Genomic DNA, 19,127 nt, shown 5'->3' with positions numbered 1-19,127 from the left:
CAGCCAGAACTTTGACCATCTTATAGAGCGCTACTAAACATAACAACAGCATGACGCAACTGCAGACCTACCTACTCATGGTCATTCACAAAGTTCAGTCACTTCTTCACTGCTATGCACTACTCTGTGCTGAAATAATCATTAAACCTCAATAAAATATACTGAAATGGTTGTGAAGTGAGAAAAAAGGAAATATAAAAGCAGTGTTAGAACTTTTTAATAGCACTATAACAGGGTTGAAAGAAGGTGTTTAAAGACTCGCCATAATCCTGACCAGATAACGTTGTCTTTTAAACATATGAACATGAAAGCTGTGTTGAAAGAGCTGCATCTGGCAGCTGTACTAACTACAAGGGCCTGCTGGAGGAGAGGGAATATGGAGCATGGCCTCACAAGCTCTTGAAAGAAAGAAAAAAAAAAAGAAAACATCCCTCCACCCTCTGAGAGAGCTGACCAATTTTTTCCCTCCTTTTTCCATTTTTTAACGTCCGCAGGGGCCCTGAAATCATACCTCCGTGAACTCCCTGAGCCACTAATGACCACTGAACTTTATGATGAATGGATTCAGGCCTCCAAGTGAGTTGATTTTCTCTCGTTAAAAAACATTTCTTGGATTACGCCATTGGCTATGATGACTAGAAAGTAGTCCAAAGTCTTCATAAAGAATGATGACATTTAATAAAACGTGGAACAAAAAAAAAAATGTTAGAATTAAATTTTTGTCATTAATATTTCCACAGCATTCAAGATATGGACAAGAGACTGCAAGCCTTAATGGCAGTATGTGAAAAACTCCCCATAGACAACCTAAACAATTTCAGGTGAACTGTTTGTCTTTTTTTTTAGCATATTAAATGGTTTTGTAAGCCAATCACAATGTCACACATAGATTATCCTGTTCATAATACGATTATGTTGTATTATGAACTTCCCTAAAATTCTTTCTGATTTTCTAAATTTATTCCCTCCTTAAAAGTTAAAGCAGGTTTAAAAGCAGGCAGTATAATCAGTCTGTTTCAGTATTGACCACCTGAAGGCAACGACTGTTGTATTTTTTCCTGCGTGTAATAATAAAGATTGTAATTTATCTTATCAATAACATGACTGCAAACTGCTATGACTTTTTTTACAAATGAGAAAGAAAATGCTTAAGAATTGGAAAGAATATGTCACTTTGACTTTGGACTTTTTTGTCCAATCTTGCAGATATCTTATAAAATTTTTAGCCAAACTGAGTGAATACCAGGACTCGAACAAAATGACCCCTGGTAACATGGCCATTGTCCTCGGACCTAACTTGCTGTGGACTCAAACAGAACCGTATGTATTCCTGCTGCATTATTGATTTACCAAATGCTGGGCCTGATTTGCACGTAAACAAGACGCTATCTTTCTCTTTCTAGGAACATGACGGAGATGATGACCACTGTTTCTCTGCAGATTGTTGGCATCATTGAGCCGATTATTCAGCATGCTGATTGGTTCTTCCCTGGAGGTCAGAATTACATTAATACGTACAGGAGGCACCACTATAATGAGTCTAGGAAACATAGTTTGTAGCTATGCAACTATACTGGGTTATCAAATCACCTTGGTGAAGATTCTTCCTTATTTTATTGCCCTCTTTGCTTCTGTGTATTAGATGAGAAAACTATCAGTATTTCTAGATCAGAAACAACACATCTGAAGAAACTCTTATTTAGACAATTCACAGTGCAAACCCATTTTTTCTTTATGTTTGCAACATATTACATTAATGTCAATACTGTATTTATAATACAAAAAGTCATCTATATCTTCTGCAGCTTGGATAAATAAAAGTCTGTGTATGGGTGTACTGGACTCATCTAGCACGTAGATATGAAAGAGAAATGATACATGACGTGAATCAAAAAGTTGTGTAAACATATCCTACCTTTACTGATAGCTGTAAGTACAATCAGGTACAGCCAATTGCTTTCAGAAATCAACAAATTAGTAAATAGCGCCTCCTTGCAATTTAATCTGAGTATAAATACATCTGTTATGTAAAACGTTTCTTGCAGAACACTGCTGACCAATGTTGAACATCTTGAAGACCAAGAAACAAATGGTCTTAGCATGGCTACTTACCTAAACTAACAAGCCTGGCGAAGAGAAAATGATTGAGAAACAGCCAAGAGACTGATGTGGCAGAATGTGTTATCTATTAGGACATCTATTAGTCACACAGTCTATAAATGAGGCCTGTTTGGAAGAGTGGCTTGAAAAAATCCATTGTTGACTGAAATACTGACTGAAACAACCTCCAAAAGAACAACACGCCTAAACATACTGGTACAGATGTGTTATAGTGGCTCAGTCAAAGGCCACATCAAAATCCAAAATCATGTTTTGCAGGAATAAGGTGTGTTCACATGTACAAACCTGATAGAGACATAACTCAAAAGACTTGCAGCTGTAACTGCAAAAAGTGGATTTTGAGTATCAACTCAGTTGCGCCTGAATACATCCAGCTTTTTAGATCTCTTTTGGTTAAAACAATTTGAACATCACAGATTCCTTTTCCTTCTGTTTTACAATCACGTACTAGTTAGTGTTACCCTACAACGTGAAATCTCAAGAAAATGTGTTTGGATTGAAATCCTTTTAGATGGCCCTGTGTTACAGTTTGCTGATGTGTGTGCCTGTGTGTGCCGCAGAGATCGAGTTCAATCTGACAGGCTGCTACGGGAGCCCGATTCACGCCAACCACAACTCCAACTATAGCTCCATGCCCTCACCAGACATGGACCAGTCGGAACGCAAGCAGCAGCAGCACGACCAGAGCCGACGCCCACTGAGTGTCGCCACTGACAACATGATGCTGGAGTTTTACAAGAAAGACGGGTATGACGGCAAGTGCTGCTTTTCTCCTGCCCACCTTGCTCGCTCGCTCTCTCTCTTTCTTCTTATCCTCGTCTCATGCATCTGAGATTGAATAGATGTGCTTAAGTGGAGAAACATTCAGAAAACATTAAGAAAATCTACATTTTGTGCCTCATGTGTCTGAAACCTTCACATGTGACAGAGATGAGCATCCTAGTATCTGCCCACTTATCATTCTCCTACATAGAAATACACCTCCATGTTCTCAGGATTCATCAACAACGGGGGTCTGAATTGCCTTAGTATCATTGTCTCTATAGCAACAAGCTGCTGATGGAGGGCTGCTAGTTCTTTTTTTTTTTTCAGGGAAATATTTTTCTTGACTTATCTTCATGTCCTCCCACACCAAGCTCCTCCCTCACAGTCTGGCTAGTGCGTCACCTGGCCTGACTCATTCACTCCGCCAGTGCAAAGACAAAAATGATGAGAAATAAGAAACCAAGTTAGTAAAGCAGTAATAGATACAGAATACTGAAAGACAGCTAGGATTAGTTTTAGCTCATTTCAAGTCATGAATATGTATGAAAATGAACTGGATTCTCCATACTAGTCAGTTGTTGTCGTAAACCTCCTCTCACCTCCCGAACATCCCTTCTCCCTGACCACCGCCAGAGTGTCTCATCTTCTGTCTTCTACTCTTGTGTTGTGAACCATATCTGCATCACTTATGACCTCATATCCCTTTTGCCTCTTATCTCCCCTGCTAACGCAGCATTAGGAAGATACAAAGGTACTGTATCATTCCGTTGTTCCTACTTCTTTCCCTCCCTCCCTGTCCCAGCTAAATTCATTTTAATGTTGCCACCGACGTATGTGACTCTCGTGTTTCTCACCAGTATGGGCGTCAGAGTGATGGATACCTCCTGGGTGTCTCGCAAGGGTTCTTCCACGCTGACGCGCAAGACTTCTTCCACCCCTCCTGGCATGCAAGGACCTGGCTCCCCCGCTGAAACGCTCATCCCCGAGCAACCCGGCGAGCTCGCCACCTCACCCTCCGCCACGCCGCCGCTTGGAGAAAGGGTTTGGTAAGTTGCCATAGGGAGGCTGTCCCCTTGTTGCTCACGTATTCACAGCAGGTCATTCTTACTTTCACCACCATCATCACCACCATAAGCATTCTCAGATGAGAGGAAGTGTCACCCATTTTTTCATTGATTTGCAACGTCTCCACGATGTTTCAGTCTAATTCTGTTCTGTTTCTCTCTCTGCATTAAGTGCTCTCTTCACTTCTTTGTCATGTATTCGTGACTGTGTAACTTTCTTTTTGTCCAAATTCTGTGGTGAATTTGGATCTCTGTAAATGGCGCTAAGCTTACATTTTTTTGGTCCTTGCAAGCATGCTAAAATATCCTGTCTGTCAGTAATGCTTTGGCTTTTTAGCTTGCAGTTCATTTATTTTTTTTCTGTTTTGACACACTGATTTCTACATTTCTGGGCTTTCATTATCACCTTCAAGCACATGAATAATCAACCCTCAGTCTTTTTTTTTCGGCCCATGTGGCAGACGAGATAATTTGGCTTCTGGTTTGGCTTGCTTTATCCTCATTTCCCGCGGCTCTTTCAGCCATTGAAAGGGTTTTGTGTCTGTTTCACACTGCCCTGGGCTGACTGCAGGACCTGGGATGCAAACAAGTCATATATTGCGAATTCCGGTTTCCATTTCCAGCAGTGAGGAGATCCGCTTGATAATATTGTGAGATGCGGATGAACACTTTGGCTCACAGAGAAAGATCCTCAGAGCTCTCTGCAGTGTTCAGACACAAGATGATCACAGAGGAAGTGTTACACGCTGTATTCTTTTCCTTTGCCAATAAAACATTCTTTTTTCTGCTTTTTCTTTGTGCTTGTCTTTGTATTTGCACTTTGAACTGGGCTGGCTGTGTCCGATGGCTGGTGCCATAACCTTTGCCTAAAATGCTTTTTTTTTTTTTTTTACACCGTGTTTGAGCAACAGACCAACTAACACCGAATCATGGCAGCAGCTTTATTATTCTTTATTTCTCCACTGCGATTCCCTGTTCAACCACTAGAGCTGTTTTATTTGTGCTGTCTATTCTCTTAATGTCTACAGCTCAGAGAACGTGTCGCTCAATCGGCCAGACACCTCTTTTGCCCACCCAACCCCTGGGGAGGACCGGCCACCCCCTCCTTACCCTTCCTCCTCGTGCCACTCCATCCCCCACCACTTTTATCCCAAACCCCCACCTTGCACTCGTCCTGTGGCACCAGGTCCCGAGTCCCAGCCCCCTGGCTCACCACCACCCCCAGTGCGCTGGTCTGGCTTCACTCCTCCCGCCCCGCCCCCTTCTTCCTCCTCTTCTTCCTCCTCCTCGTCACTCGACATCAATTCAAACCCCAAACCTAGCTGTCTGCACTTCCCCAAGCACAGCCCGCCAGGTGACTTGTCACAAGCCCCTCCGCTCGACACTAACGCTTCTCCACTCTATGTCAAAACCCCCTTGCTACTAACCCGCCATGACCAGAGTCACAGCAACCCCCCTAGCCTCCCTTCGTCCGCTCCCCCACCCCCGCCGTGGGCTGCCTGTCCATGTGCCCGAGAGAGAGGACCCCCCAGGCTGACTAGGTAAATACAACACTCCTGTGGCCACTGTGGGTGCATCACAGAGCTCCAGCTGTTTTTCTCTTCTAGCTCGCCGGCTCAGATTTTGCTTTTTGCTTTTTCACCCCTCCCCTTTCAGTTGACTTCTGGTTCTTTGACTCTCAGTTTGTCTGGAAAAGTGTTTGAAGTGGGGTGTCTCTCCAACCAGAACAGTTCAAATGATATTTGACTGTTTCAATTTTGAAGTCTACAGTGTCTTTTAACCACCTCATTCAAAGCATTTTTAAGTATTTAGATGCCTGAGCAAAAGCATATTTCCGCAAAGCTCATAATTTGAAGCTTAATGTTGACTTTCGCCCTTTTTCTAACTTGTTTTGTCGGTTTTACTTGCACAAAGAAAAGAGAATATGAATCAACCTGACACAACTCTGTCATCCCAATCACACCCCTGGTTGTGACACACAACGTCTCTGTAAAATTCGAATAACAAAAATCTCACCAATGTCCGAGCTCGATGGAGATTTGCTGTGGTTAGAAATTTAGCTGAAACACAAACTCAACACACAGAAAAAAGCCAAATGTAATTTATATCAGGGGGGTTCATGTTTTAGTTCTCTCACTTGGATCAAATGCTGGCTCGTTATCAGGGCTCTGCTGAACAATGACAACATGCTGAGTAAGTAGCAACTGCCACCAGGGAGAGAACTGAAACATAAAGGATGCCACCCCTTGCGGTCTGACCTTGGACAACCTTGATTTATGACTTACAAAAATATAAAAGCATAAAATGGAATTTCGTCATTGTTCTAGCATAATTTTTCCTGGGAAATTGAAAATGTCAATAATTTTTTATTTATTTATTAGTTTATTTTTACCGGTGACACTGATCTAATTTGTTTAAGAACTGCAGTTTGCCTCTACAGAGGCGACATTAAAATCAATGCTTTGCAGGCCAACTACCTAAAAACTGAAGCTATAAAGTTATTTCAAATACCTTTGTAAAGTCATTTTTTAAGCATTAAATTACTTAAACTAGTTTTGTTATATATTCTAATATGCCAATCTGAAAACTGATGTTTTAAATGCTACAATACTTCTCGAGAGCAACTGATATTTCAATGGTTTTACTAGGACTTTTTCATGAATATGTGACTCCACATATTTCCATCTTCTGTAAGAGCATGTCTTGTTCCTCCTAAAATTATTCACGTTGAAGTTTGCCATAGTGATAACATAACATATTTATTCTTTATGTTGATATGACTTGTTGATATTTTTTGCCTCATAACATAATGTTCTTCAAGTTAATTGTCTGCTTAAAAAACATTGAGAAACATCATTTTTCAGCTCTGTAAATGTAGTGGTTTGCTTTAAACATAAAATTTGATGACTATCATTTTAGCTTTTCTCTGCACGGCTCATTGTTTTTGTTTGGACATCTGTCTGAAGAGTACAGCACACAGAACAGGTGAAATCATGAGGGTGGCATAAAATAAACCTACTACAGGTATAGACTGGACCATTCTTTCATTTGTTTTGACACTAGCTGCAGATGTTACGGACTTAAAATATTTCACAACTTCCCTGGTCAACTTTATTCCGTTTGTTAGTATGTATCCTAATCTGTGTGTTCAATCTGCAACACACTGCAGAAAAAACTGAAACATTAATGAGACAAAACATTGAGATGCCATTGATTTCTAGCTTGAAATAAAACCATAATCAAGCCAAATGTAAATAAAGAAATTATTTGAATTTGATGCTGTATTGACCCTTCCGACTGCAATTTTAACAAACAATCTCAAATGAAGGCTACAAATCTGTATTTAACCTCCAGTCACTGAGGGAGTTAACAATGAGACATTTTGTCTAACCACTAATTTTTCTCATAATTTGTGCTATATGTAGGCCATTCTTGGCCCTCTGAATGTCTCTGTGTTGTAGGTTCAACACAAAAGTATATGTCTCCTATTGTCCGCTTTTGTTTTTTGCTTTTATTTATAAGTTCTTAGTCAATAGGTGTCAGGTCTAAATACCTATTAGAGACAATTTTAAACAAACACAGGAAAGACAAGAGAGTTAGATTCTTTGTTTCTCGCGAGGAGAACGGACAGAGAAGTGCTTTCAGTTACAAATCTCCTACCGCTCTGAAAAACACATCTCCCGCTCCTCTGTTTAGGACTGCAAATTTCCACTTACTTACAATTAGCACACTTTTGAAAAAAAATGGAATCTAAATGTAAAATTTTTTTAAGAAAGAGTAGTAACAATACATCTAACCAAGAAAATAAATAAAATCATTCAATCTCAAAAAGTCAAGAAAATTGTATTTATGTCATTTTTAATAAGTCACATATCAACCTGTTTGGATCTACAATGATTTACAGGTCTACAAAAATTTGACTACTCAGTTTATTTCAATAAAGTATTGTATGCCAATGTATTTAGTAAGTAAAAATGAAAAGAAAAATCTGTTTCCCCTGCTTTTTCATGTCATACATAGTGTACATATTTGGAAAATGTTGCAGCTTTGCACAATTATAACAACTATTTTTGAGGCTTTTTTGAACTTCTAAAATTATTTACTTTAAACATCTCCGTAGTCTTATGACTGTCAAGTTTTAACTGTTAGTTGTGTTTTTGTTCTTCATATATTGTGATTTTCAGAACCCATTTTTAATTCTGGTATGAGTCTAATTTATCTGTTCCAAGTGATGGTGATGATGGTGGTTATGGGTGTTTTGGTGTTGACATAAAGCAGACAGTCCAGTTTCTTTCTATTCTTTTTTACTGATTTGCTGTTTTCATTCTGGTTCAGATAATAATATCTGCCTACTTTTCAGTTCCCTAAAGAGTAAAGAGCTTTCCCCTGTGATTGGGCACAAAGGCATCCAGGTGGCAAGTCCAACAGTGCCCCCCAGCTGCAGCCCTCAGAGCAGCAGCCAGTCCCCCCACTCAACTGAGCACAGCCCTCACGCCCTGCGCAAAGGTTGGTACTTCTCTTGCTGTGAGCTCTCACTGGCTCTCAAAACCTACAAATGTTTTGTATTGATATATTCAAAGTAATGAAAATGCTCTCTGTGATTTTAGGTTCCAAGAAGTTGGCCCCTGTGCCTCCAAAGGTCCCTTACGCCCAGTCTGGAGGGATGTCTGACCAGTCCACAGGTCAGCCATCACCTGTAAGCCTGTCCCCTACACCTCCCAGCACCCCTTCCCCATACGGACTGACCTGTCCTCCAGGGCAAGTACCGCCGTCTTCCCCTGGACAGACTCCACTCGGGCCAACCCACTCGCTATCATCTCCGCCCTCCCTCTCTGGGACACTCACCAAGTCCCGGCCTGCCCCTAAATCTAGGCAGAGACCGAGCCTGCCCCCTCCTCAGCCACCCCCAGGACCCCCACCCCTGGCTCCAGTCCCTCAGCCTCTGGAGCAGGACCTCCTGGATGGACTGTCTCCTGGAGAGAGCATGTCTACAGGTAAATACCAGCCTCTGGAAACAACCTCCCCACCGCCACCACAGGTGGGGCTGCAGCGGCCCGCTCTGAGACTCGCTGTGGCTCTGTCCAATGGAGATGGTGGACGAGTGTAGGACCCTTTAGGACTGTAGACACAGAAGACCCCTTGTCCCTTTAAATGACTCCTCCCAAACAAAAATCGGAATGAAATAACAAAGTGGCCTCTTAAACGCAGACACTTGAGAATTATGCAATGTGAATATTAGTATTTTTGCGCTGTAGTGAGCAGATCTCCTAACCTATGTATTCATTGCTTGTGTTATGTGATGATGTTTCTGGGTAACCAGTGGAAACATCAAAACAGCATAGCTCGTCCTGCTTGTATGGAAGTTTGCCATTAGATTCATCATGTGCTCTCTGTTTATCTGTGTTGCCCAGACCCCCCCCATGCGGCAGAGGTAGGTCAGAGGCTTACACAGTTCGCTCAAGACAAGTGTCTCTCCCTGTGAGCAGACATGGAAACATAGCCAGAGAATCCCACATTATATTTATAGTATTATGTTCTGATTATGAGGTGCTTTGTTAATATATACCAATCTTTTTTTTTTGTTATATTTATCATTCTCTTGTCCCCCCCTTGCTACTACTGTGTACTTTGCAGCTGTGTGAGGCCAGGGATTCAGTGTGGGCTAAGTGTGAGGGGGACTTTTAGGGTAAGCCAGACCGCCCCTCGCCCCATGCACTCCATCTCACTGCCTGGCCTCGTAGTGTGGATGCCTCTGGGGTTTCCTGCAGCCTGCCTCAAACACTTACCCTCAGCTCTAAATCAGATCTTCTATTACCCTCTTAACAGCAATATTGTATCTTTGCACTTTGTTGGTCAACCAGTGGTGCATGGCTCAAGGATTTCCCAGAGTGCACCACACTGAGCTCACATTGCAGTAACCATTGCTTACAAAGGTCCATCCTAAAGCAGCCCCCTGCTCCCTTCTTGTGCCTTTTTATTTCCAAGTACCATGGCGGCAGGAATCCCCCTGCCACTTTTTTCGGGGGTCTTCAGGTAACCCCCCACCCCCTCCTGCTCTTCTACTCGGCAGGTTCATTGCTTTTTATAACCTCTGCTTCCTCTTACCACGCTCCACCTCATTCCTACACAGGAATAGTCATCAGTCTGTTTGGACGTGTGGCTTCCAGTAAACGGTGCAACACACTAGATTAGCGACAGTTTCTGCAAATACTATGAGCAGAATTAATGAGATTTCCATTGTTACTTTAAGCCACTTGGTGTCTCGGTGCCATCTTTCTCCACAGAGTTCCACACACACATCTTGTTGCCTCTGTGTTTTGGCTGTTGTTGTAGACGTGTGGTGTGTCACTGTGTTGTTGGATTTTGTTTTTGCTGACAAAAAATGTGTTGCTGTTCTTTGAAGTTTCAAAAAGCTGTGACATACTTTACCTTACAATATTATCATCCCATGAACCTTTGTCACATTTTGTCATTTTCTAGCCAAAAGCCTCTCAGATTTATTTTATTGAGATTATGTGATTGAAATTACACAAAGCAGTACATCGGTCTTGTTTAATAATTCTTTTGCAAATAAAATTCCAAAAAGTTAGAAAATAACTCAGTCTCAATCTTAGACAACAGTAGTTTTTCAACAGATTCTCAATTGAAAAGGCTATTTTTAAATAACTACAGCATACCATTGTTCTTATGTTGTAAATTTGTGCATACTGCACAGTATGTTATTCTTATTTCAATTTTTTTTTACTTTTGTGTGAACATGGTGGTCCCACCTTAATTAGCTGATGTGATAACTGAATTTTCCCACTGTGGGACGATAAAGGATATTTCTATTCTACTGTCATTTAGGTCTGGGCTTAGACTGACTAAAACGTCTCCCCGCTTTAAACTAATTGAAAACCATGCCTTACCTGTTGAATGTATTCCTATGTCTTTATGATAGAATTTGCTTATTAATATTCCCTTAAAAAACTCTGAGTCCTTGATGGAACAATTGGGTTTATACTGAGTTACATACAATTTATTAATTAGATGTCCTCTTAAGACAGTTTTATTAATGGTTTTCAGATAAAGGTGACAGAATATACACATATGCCACACTTTTCAGATTTTATGCCTTTGGTAGACATGTATCCTTTCCACTTCAAAATGATGTGCTACTTTGTGGACGTTGCAATACAATAAAGTTTGTGGTTACAATGTGACAAAATGTGAGAAAGTTTGTGGAGTGTGAATACTTTTGGCACTTTTCCTACACTAACTGTTTGCTACAGTTAACATCAAACTGGAAACATCCCTGTGTAGAATGTGAAGCACATATAATCTACTGAGTTCTTTAAGCCACTCACTATGAGTTCAGATAAGAAGCATTAATATTACTTCTGCTTTCTTCCATTTTTTTTACTTCATTATCATCATCATCATATGCCTTCCCCTTTCCTCTTTTTGTCACTCACGATTACCATTTTCACTATTTCACTCTTCACACTTACCTTTCCCCCCCATCATGCTCACCATTAGATATCTTCAATTATGAAATCCCCTCCATCAATGTCAATCTGGACAGCCTCATCGATGAGTTCAGCGGTGCCCCCTGCAGGAGGTCCCTGGCAGTGACAGACTCTCCAGAGGGGGACGCTGTGCCTGAGGAGGAGCCCCAGAGCACCATTCTATGACCTATAACCCTGACGCATCATTTACCAGCGTCCCAGTGGCTGTATATGCTTTGAACTGTCAACACCAAGGCCTGGTGGAAACACTGACTGGCCTCACCAAATGCCCACCTGAAACCAGAACATGAACCTTTCCTCACATCTGCTACAGGCTGCAAATAAACTCATCTTTCCCAGCTGCTTATTTTACGTTTATGTGACTACAAACAAAACAAACAAAAAAAAACACCAAAATGCCATAGTGGATGAACTGTTGCCTTTAAAGAGAAAAGACTGGGAAATACCGTAGATAAGTATTACATCAAAAAATATTTTTATCACTGATTTATTTTTTGCTTATTTGCTTTACTTTGTAATTTTGTTTCACGGTGCAATGCTCTACGTTTCTCGATCGTTTTGTAGTTATTTTGTTTTGCCTTATAAGAACATGCAATCAAATTGCAATATGACGTTCACAGGTTGTGCAAATAAGTTGCTTTTGGGAGACTGGCATGGTTTGGAGCAAATCCTCAGGTTGAAACATAGAGTGGGAGCAGGGCTCACAGGGTATTCAACTTTGCACACATCAGAAACACACTGGGCCCTTTAAGGCAGGCTTTGCATGCAGGATGGAACATTTAAGTCAGTTTTAATAAAGTCCCTTCATTTTTACTCCACCTGAAAAAATAGGTGTTTACACATGTACAGGTAAAGCTCACCTAAACTCACTCTACATTGTACCAGCACATAATCAGAAGAATGTTATTGTAATTTAAGCTTTTTCTACTTGCACCCGTTGTTCCGTTTGGAAGAAGCAACATGTTGTTTTTGCATGACGAACCGATGTGATTGATCTGCTTCAGATTCAGGGCCTCTGAGTGATTTAGTTTTACTTCCTAAGTGTTAATCTTAAAATTTTGTTTCCCTCTGAGAGTAAATCCTGACCCTCACGCCTGTTAGGATGCTGCAGCTTGATGATGACAGATGAAGGACTACACTGCCTTTATGTTTGTGTGATTCTCTCTCTTAACTTTGTTTCAAGTGCTTCAGGTTCAGTGACCTTTGACCCCTGAGTGTAAATACAAAGACTGTACATAGGTTTATGTATATAAAATTGAGAGGAAGATTATATGTAAAATGCATATCTGGAACATATAATGATATTAATATATGTGCTGATATTTATCGTGTAGAAAATGACATGATTAAAATTTTGATGTTATATTTTGTTCCTGCACACAATGAACAGGTGTACTGTAGATTCATGTTTTTTTTTTCTTCTTCACTTTTACACCGTTTTACTATGGTGCTGCAGCAGACATGCAGAATGTTCACTCTGCAGCAACTAATCTGAGATCTTCCGTCCTGTTCTAGCTCTTAACGATCGACTTATGATTCCTCCATCTAAAAAATCTATCTGCATTGAAAGACATTACTCTCGAAATACCCAAATTATTTTTTAATTTTAACCCAAGACAATTATGAAGTGCCTTCCAGAAGTATTACTACATCTTGAACTTTTTCACTTCAGCAAACTTCACTATGTTCTATTGAACAAAACATAGCAATGCATAACAATGAAGGGGAAGATGCAGAGACATAATTTTGGGGGTTTATATGCCTCTGTTTTTTTTGTGTGTTTTAGAATAGCTCAATCTTAGGCAGATTGGATAGAGAGTCTGTTAACCTCAGTTTCCAAGTCTTACCAGTATTTCTTCAGTCTAGATCTTACTAATACATGAATATGTTTTTATGTAAGCCATTCCGCTCTTTGTTTAGGGTTGGTATACCACTGAAAGGGGAGCGTTCACTGCAGTCATCAATCTTTTGTAGCCTCTCACAGGTTTTCTCAGTTTTTAGCACCATCCTTGTGCTCATCAACTCTACTCTGACCAGATTCTCTGCCCTGTTGATAGAAAAGCAACCCCCACAGCATGATGCTGTTTAAACCATATTTTCTAGTTGGGTCTTAATTTTCTGTCAGACATAGCATTTTACATGGGGGGATTTAATGAACTCTGACCTGAGATTCTTCTTTCATATACCCTGTGTTTCCTCGTGTCTTGTGGCACACTTCAGAAAAGAACAGTTTGACAATCGTGCCACTCTCCTATGCCAGATGTGAGGAATGCATCATTAAAAGGCTGTCCTGTGAATAAATACTTCCACTTGAGCTGTGGCTCTCTGTTGCTCCTCCAGAGCTCCCCTGGGCCTCTAACCTGCTTCTCAATGCTCTCCTTGCCTGCCTTGTCATTTTTAGCGGAGGGCTATATATTGGTAGATTTGCATTTGTTCCATGTTATATTCTAATGTCGTTCATTTAGAATAGCTGAACAATTTTATCCCTGGCATTTCTTTCTGTTCCTTGATTTTCAGGCTGCTGTTTTGTCATTAATATTCTATAACAAACCTTTGAGGCCTTCACAGAACAGATAGATTTATACTGAGATTACATCACTCACAGAAGGACTCTGTTTTTGCTAATAAAGTGACTTTGGAAGGCTGTTTGGTGCACTGGCTTTCACTGAGGTTAGAACTAGAGAAATATGAAAAAGGTTCCAAGGGTATTAATGCTACTGCAAGGCACTGGAGAATTTTGAAATTTAGCAGATGGGAGATGCAGCAGAATCACTTTTCTATGTAATACTAATCTTCATAGAGCAGTGATGGTGTTAATTAAAGCACATTTACAGAGTTTACTGGTCCACCTTAGTCCAAAATATTTGCTCAAAATTGCCTTTTTCCAAATTTACTTTAAAGAAGCCATTGCATTCATAGTAAAGCATTTTTAAGTTGAATCCAAAAACTAGGTTTAGTTTACTTACTCCCAATATGGGATCTATGGTATGCCTCAGTGTGTGTGTTCTCAATGGACTGACTATCTCTATGAAGACTTTGGTGATGTTGATTATCTTGATAGTTGTGGTAACTTTATGACAATAATTGCAAGTGCCCTCACTCTTTGTTACTTTTGAACAATAGGAATAATCAATGTGTGTTAGAAGTTTTTATTTTGTGTGCTGGATCCATACGTTCATACACAGAGGCAAAACTATCTCTGAATGTGACTGGTGCAGGTGTTTTAGTAGTAGACTGCTCTACAGCTTAAGTGAGTGTTAGGATGGGATAAAGTTAGTTCAGGACTGTTGGCATGTGTTGTTAACAGAACATGGCAGTATTACTCTAATTCTTTTAGGCATCATAACTGGAACTCACAGCCAAGCTGGAAGCATGCACTCAATTCTTTATAGGTGTGATAATTAAGCTACAAACAAAACAACAACAACAAAAAAAACTTCTGTACTTTCCCAAAAAATGTGAGTCTTTATTTTTGGTTGCTGCTGTAAATTAACTACAGCTACGTTTTTAAGTGCATATTAGTTAGAGCAACTTTTTCCACCTAATGATACACAGTTCTGTTGTTTTATTGAGCTTTTAATGGCTGTAGGTCTATTTCCACTTTATCAAGGTGTCACGGGTATGTTGACATACCTGTGTCACCTTCTGCAGGTATGTCGCGCCAAATCAAAACCAAGTTTATTTGCATATTGTGTGGATTTAAATCAGGAAGGGACAAAAAGAGTCATGCATGCACTTGGAAAATATTTTTAACAGACCACGTCGTTTTGTTAATCACTGTCGTGTCAAGGGATTGTGAGAGAATGGGAAATGCAATGGGTGCTCTTTTGTGGGATTTTGAGCAATACAGAGGAGGAGTGTAGGTTGCCTGTGGATGTACAGCCTCCTTCTGCTTTCACAACTAATGTATAAACTAAATCTGCCGCTTGTCGAGCCCACCATGCCCAACCCTTCATTCTCTGCTTAGCATAATGAGTGGAACACAGTGTGTACTGTGAAGCCTACCTGCAATCCTTATCAGAATGTCAGAAATAAATATATATTAAACTCTACATTTTTAATAACCCCACTTGGTCATTGCTGCTTTATTTCCTTCCATCAACAAACATCACCCACTGCAGTTTGTAGGTTTGTTGTGAAGGCATGTCTTTTATATCCTGCTACTAACTTAGGCGCTAGAACATTTTGTTCATTGAGCCTTCTCATTCTGTCTTTGACCTTATTTTGATACCATCTTTACACTCTCTCTCTCTCTCTCTTTCTTCTCTCATGTAGCATGTGATGCATTTTTTTGGGTCAGTGTGGAAAGGAAAGCCAAATAGGAAAAAATCTTAAACGGCAGATTATTACTAACATTACTAACATGTGAGGAACAAATCTGTGATTAAGTAGCAGAAGTCTGTTGAGGTGTGTAACTAGCGGAACTGGCTAAGCAGGGTGGGTGAAGAATTGCAACAAGGAGGTAATGGGAGTGTACACTGTTTTGAAAATTATGGTGATTCATACAGAGGAAGAGTCTAACCTCTCCTAAATCTCAACCACAAAATGCACAATGAACTGCCAATGTTTGAATTGCAAGTTTGTTGAAAATGATCTTTTTAACAAATGGTTGCAATAGTGACTGATTGTAATCTAACTTTCAATATTTTGGTCTTGATCTGATGCAGTTTATCCTGAAGGGCTCTGGTAATCTAATCAGTCAAGCAGTGTCTCTCCTTACAGTAGACAGGTACAGCTCATCTCCTTCAGGCTACCATGGGTGCATGAATTATTTCTAACAGATCCTTCAAAGATGTCTCTCTTTACACTGTCTTTATGAGTAACTGGTTAAAGGATTCTTACCAGTTCCAAATTTCAGTAACACTCAAAGGTTATTGTTGGATTCATCATTCCCTGCTTTATGATCATAGTTTGCTACAACAACAAGCTCCAGTTGATATTATTGTGACTAATCCACAGGTCAACATAAACTAGTGCCTAATTTTATGTTTTTTTAAATGATCACATGTGAACTTAATGTTCCTTTGAGTTCCCAAGAATCAGCTGCTTTGTGCCTGTCACGTGATGTCCCAGGAAAACACTCTGAAATCTGTGTTTGTAAAGTGACATAATGTGAAAGAGTACTAGGTGTGTGAAGGCGTGAGCAATGCAATGTGTCTACCTGGAAAAGTGGGAGGCTGTGGCTTTACAGGTTTGGCCACAAACACGTGTACTGCTGTTTGGAAACGCAGCAGTACCCGGGCCTCTTTAACAACATCCTCGATGTCTAAGGATTGTTTAATGACTTGGGGTTAAAAGGCTGCAAAACGGAGACTGTTATTCATGATGAGCAACAATTTAATGACTAATTCATCTTGTTGTTAAGGCAAAATTTTAATTTAGACTGTTGCTTAGCAATATACATTATGTGCCAATGAAAGTCTTTGTTTTAGTTATCATTTTAATCGAGATAAATTAATTAATTTGTCAATACAGAGCTACAGTCCAATATGACTACAACTGAATACTTGAACACAGTTCATATCGTGATACATTGCTGATTAGTGAAACTCACATGCACAACAACGTTGATTTCCAAGGAAACATTGTCCCTAAAGGTTCTTGAATCGTTTCCACTTGGATCTGTATGCTGTGCATCTTCAGCAGCACTATGCCAATAAAATCCAAGGTAAAGTCGCGGCCACCAGTGCCAGAACAGTAAAGACTGACAGCAAACAGAGCAAGCATCGCGACGTGGTGCAAACCCTGCGTCTCTCCCTGCGCTGAGGGTGAACCACTGTCATCACAACGTCGAGCGCATCCTCCTCTGCCATCGGTCGCCCCTGGGCACTTATGATGAAGATCTGACACGCATTGTGGTTGTGTCCGATTAACCTCTCCTGACGGACTCGTCGAAAGATACTCCCGCAGCAGTGGGCTATCCGGTTAACTCCGCTCAGTAAGCTGCCCCCGGAGGCGCGCCGTGCGCTCCGGAGCTGCGACGCCGTTGTCGGAAGAGGCACCTCCAGGGTCTGTTCTGGATACTTGGTCGCTGAGAGTGCCACCAGCGATTCTTTTTGCCTCTTGATGAACGTCAGATGTCGGCAGATGGGGCAGACAATTGTGTCCCTGATGACTCCATCGCTGTTAATGCTGACCAGAGTTTTGACCAAGCAGTCGTGACAGAATACATGTCCGCAGCTTAAAGTCCGCACACTGCCCGACAGGATCTCATAGCATACTGGACACTCCGGTGTGTCGTCTTGGCTGTCCTCTTTGTAAAGTGCCATGTAGAGGTAGTAAATACTGAAAACGGGTTGTCTAACAATAAGAACCCTTAGTGAAGGAACACTGAGGTGCTCCTAGTTCATTGTTCCTCATTGACTGCGCTGTGGCTTTGGGTGGAGGCCAGTGAGTCTTGTAAAACAGGGTCTGTCACCTGTGACAACAGAAACCTATCTAATTGGATCCAGTTCAAGTTCTTAAATGGTACATATTTTATGATCCTCAACGCACGCCTCTCACTGTCAGTGGTGCTTGTTTGGCTATGTGAACCATGTTTGTCCAATAATTTGATTAATTAGATTTTTCAAGTGTGTAACAAAAAACACTGAAACTTTCAGAAGTCAGTGTATCCTACTTCTGACAGGTGAGACACAGATCATTCGTTTTATTCATTTTCGTATGGAGCATTTTGTTTTCTGGCTGTTATGCACCACCTTGTGGTCACTAAAAATAACTACACCTAACTACGTTCAAGAAAAAAAAAAAAATACTTTACATAACTGTATACAGTACCTGCAAAATAAAATGGTCTCCATAATGACCAGATCTCACTCCAGCAGAGAAGCTTTGGGATGTGGTTGGAGATTCGAATCATGGATTTGCAGTTCAGACAAATGTGCAGACAAATGTTCAGCAACCACCTATGGTTGCTGAACATTTTCCATGAACAATATGGATCTTTTAAAATCGCTGAGGGATGTTCAGACACCTTGTTTGATCTATTCCATTAAGAATTGAGTCAAGAGAAAAATGGGGTGTAATTTGTTATTAGAGTCTTAATTCTATTCTATTAAATATAAAAAAAGCTTTATTTATCTCCAGGGGGGCAATTACAGGAGGCACATGGATCATACATAACAATACAAGATAAAATAAGTAAATAGAAGGAAAGAGCAATAAGCAATGAGCAATGAGAGCAATAAGTCTTATGTAATGAAATAAATGGTGAGTATATTGTGACCAGAAGTTTACATACACTGCATAAAAATACCTATTAATTTCACCTATTAATAAGCTTTTTGTGATTCAGGTCAGTCTGCATTACCAGTTTCTTTTCTCTGAATATGACCAGATGGCTAAAGAATGAGAAAACACCTTTTATGAGTGGAAAACAATTCTGCTAACTTCAACTGATTCAAGAAATCAGTCGAAACTTTGGAACATACAGTGTGGAACTTTGAATACAAATTTGTTTCATTTAACACACAATCTGCATCTTGAAAGTTCTCATCTGCACACATTTTTTTTACTCTTACAAAAATAGGAACAATTCCCCAAATTTGTCCACACCTCTGCCTGTCGATGTCCCAGCTGTCTTCCACAGTACATAAAGCATGCATGTTAGGGTGAGTCCCTCAGGGTAGGAATGTAACATTTAAACTACACTAAACTGGTTTAAATGTGA

At 40.4% G+C, this 19,127-nt stretch overlaps 2 protein-coding genes across 5 annotated transcripts in view; one reads left to right on the top strand and one right to left on the bottom strand.

Moving 5' to 3' along the window:
• The window catches only part of arhgap44a (Rho GTPase activating protein 44a), a 31,182-nt gene extending 15,659 nt beyond the window's left edge, over nucleotides 1-15,523 (top strand). Inside the window, exons 12-23 of one of the 4 annotated variants that reach the window (XM_028041605.1) lie at nucleotides 495-576; nucleotides 741-821; nucleotides 1,207-1,320; nucleotides 1,404-1,495; nucleotides 2,682-2,868; nucleotides 3,620-3,637; nucleotides 3,744-3,932; nucleotides 4,979-5,491; nucleotides 8,311-8,456; nucleotides 8,558-8,944; nucleotides 9,585-9,636; nucleotides 11,469-11,602. In XM_028041605.1, coding sequence (XP_027897406.1) covers nucleotides 495-576; nucleotides 741-821; nucleotides 1,207-1,320; nucleotides 1,404-1,495; nucleotides 2,682-2,868; nucleotides 3,620-3,637; nucleotides 3,744-3,932; nucleotides 4,979-5,491; nucleotides 8,311-8,456; nucleotides 8,558-8,944; nucleotides 9,585-9,592 — 1,817 coding nt within the window. In that variant the 3' untranslated portion in view covers nucleotides 9,593-9,636; nucleotides 11,469-11,602. Of the gene's footprint in view, nucleotides 1-494; nucleotides 577-740; nucleotides 822-1,206; nucleotides 1,321-1,403; nucleotides 1,496-2,681; nucleotides 2,869-3,619; nucleotides 3,638-3,743; nucleotides 3,933-4,978; nucleotides 5,492-8,310; nucleotides 8,457-8,557; nucleotides 8,945-9,584; nucleotides 9,637-11,468 lie in introns of all 4 variants that reach the window. The other 3 variants (XM_028041603.1, XM_028041604.1, XM_028041606.1) reach the window with 3 other exon arrangements.
• Nucleotides 15,524-15,666: 143 nt separating this feature from the next.
• On the bottom strand, nucleotides 15,667-17,905 carry LOC114159613 (RING finger protein 222). Its single transcript, XM_028041610.1, has one exon. The coding sequence runs from the start codon at nucleotides 17,725-17,727 to the stop codon at nucleotides 17,107-17,109; it is 621 nt and encodes a 206-aa protein (XP_027897411.1). The 5' UTR covers nucleotides 17,728-17,905; the 3' UTR covers nucleotides 15,667-17,106.
• Between the last annotated feature and the right edge of the window lie 1,222 nt (nucleotides 17,906-19,127).

This window comes from Xiphophorus couchianus, chromosome 16 (assembly GCF_001444195.1).
Source record: "Xiphophorus couchianus chromosome 16, X_couchianus-1.0, whole genome shotgun sequence".
Classification (NCBI taxonomy): Eukaryota; Metazoa; Chordata; class Actinopteri; order Cyprinodontiformes; family Poeciliidae; genus Xiphophorus; species Xiphophorus couchianus.
This window is presented reverse-complemented; position numbering and strand designations above follow the sequence as displayed.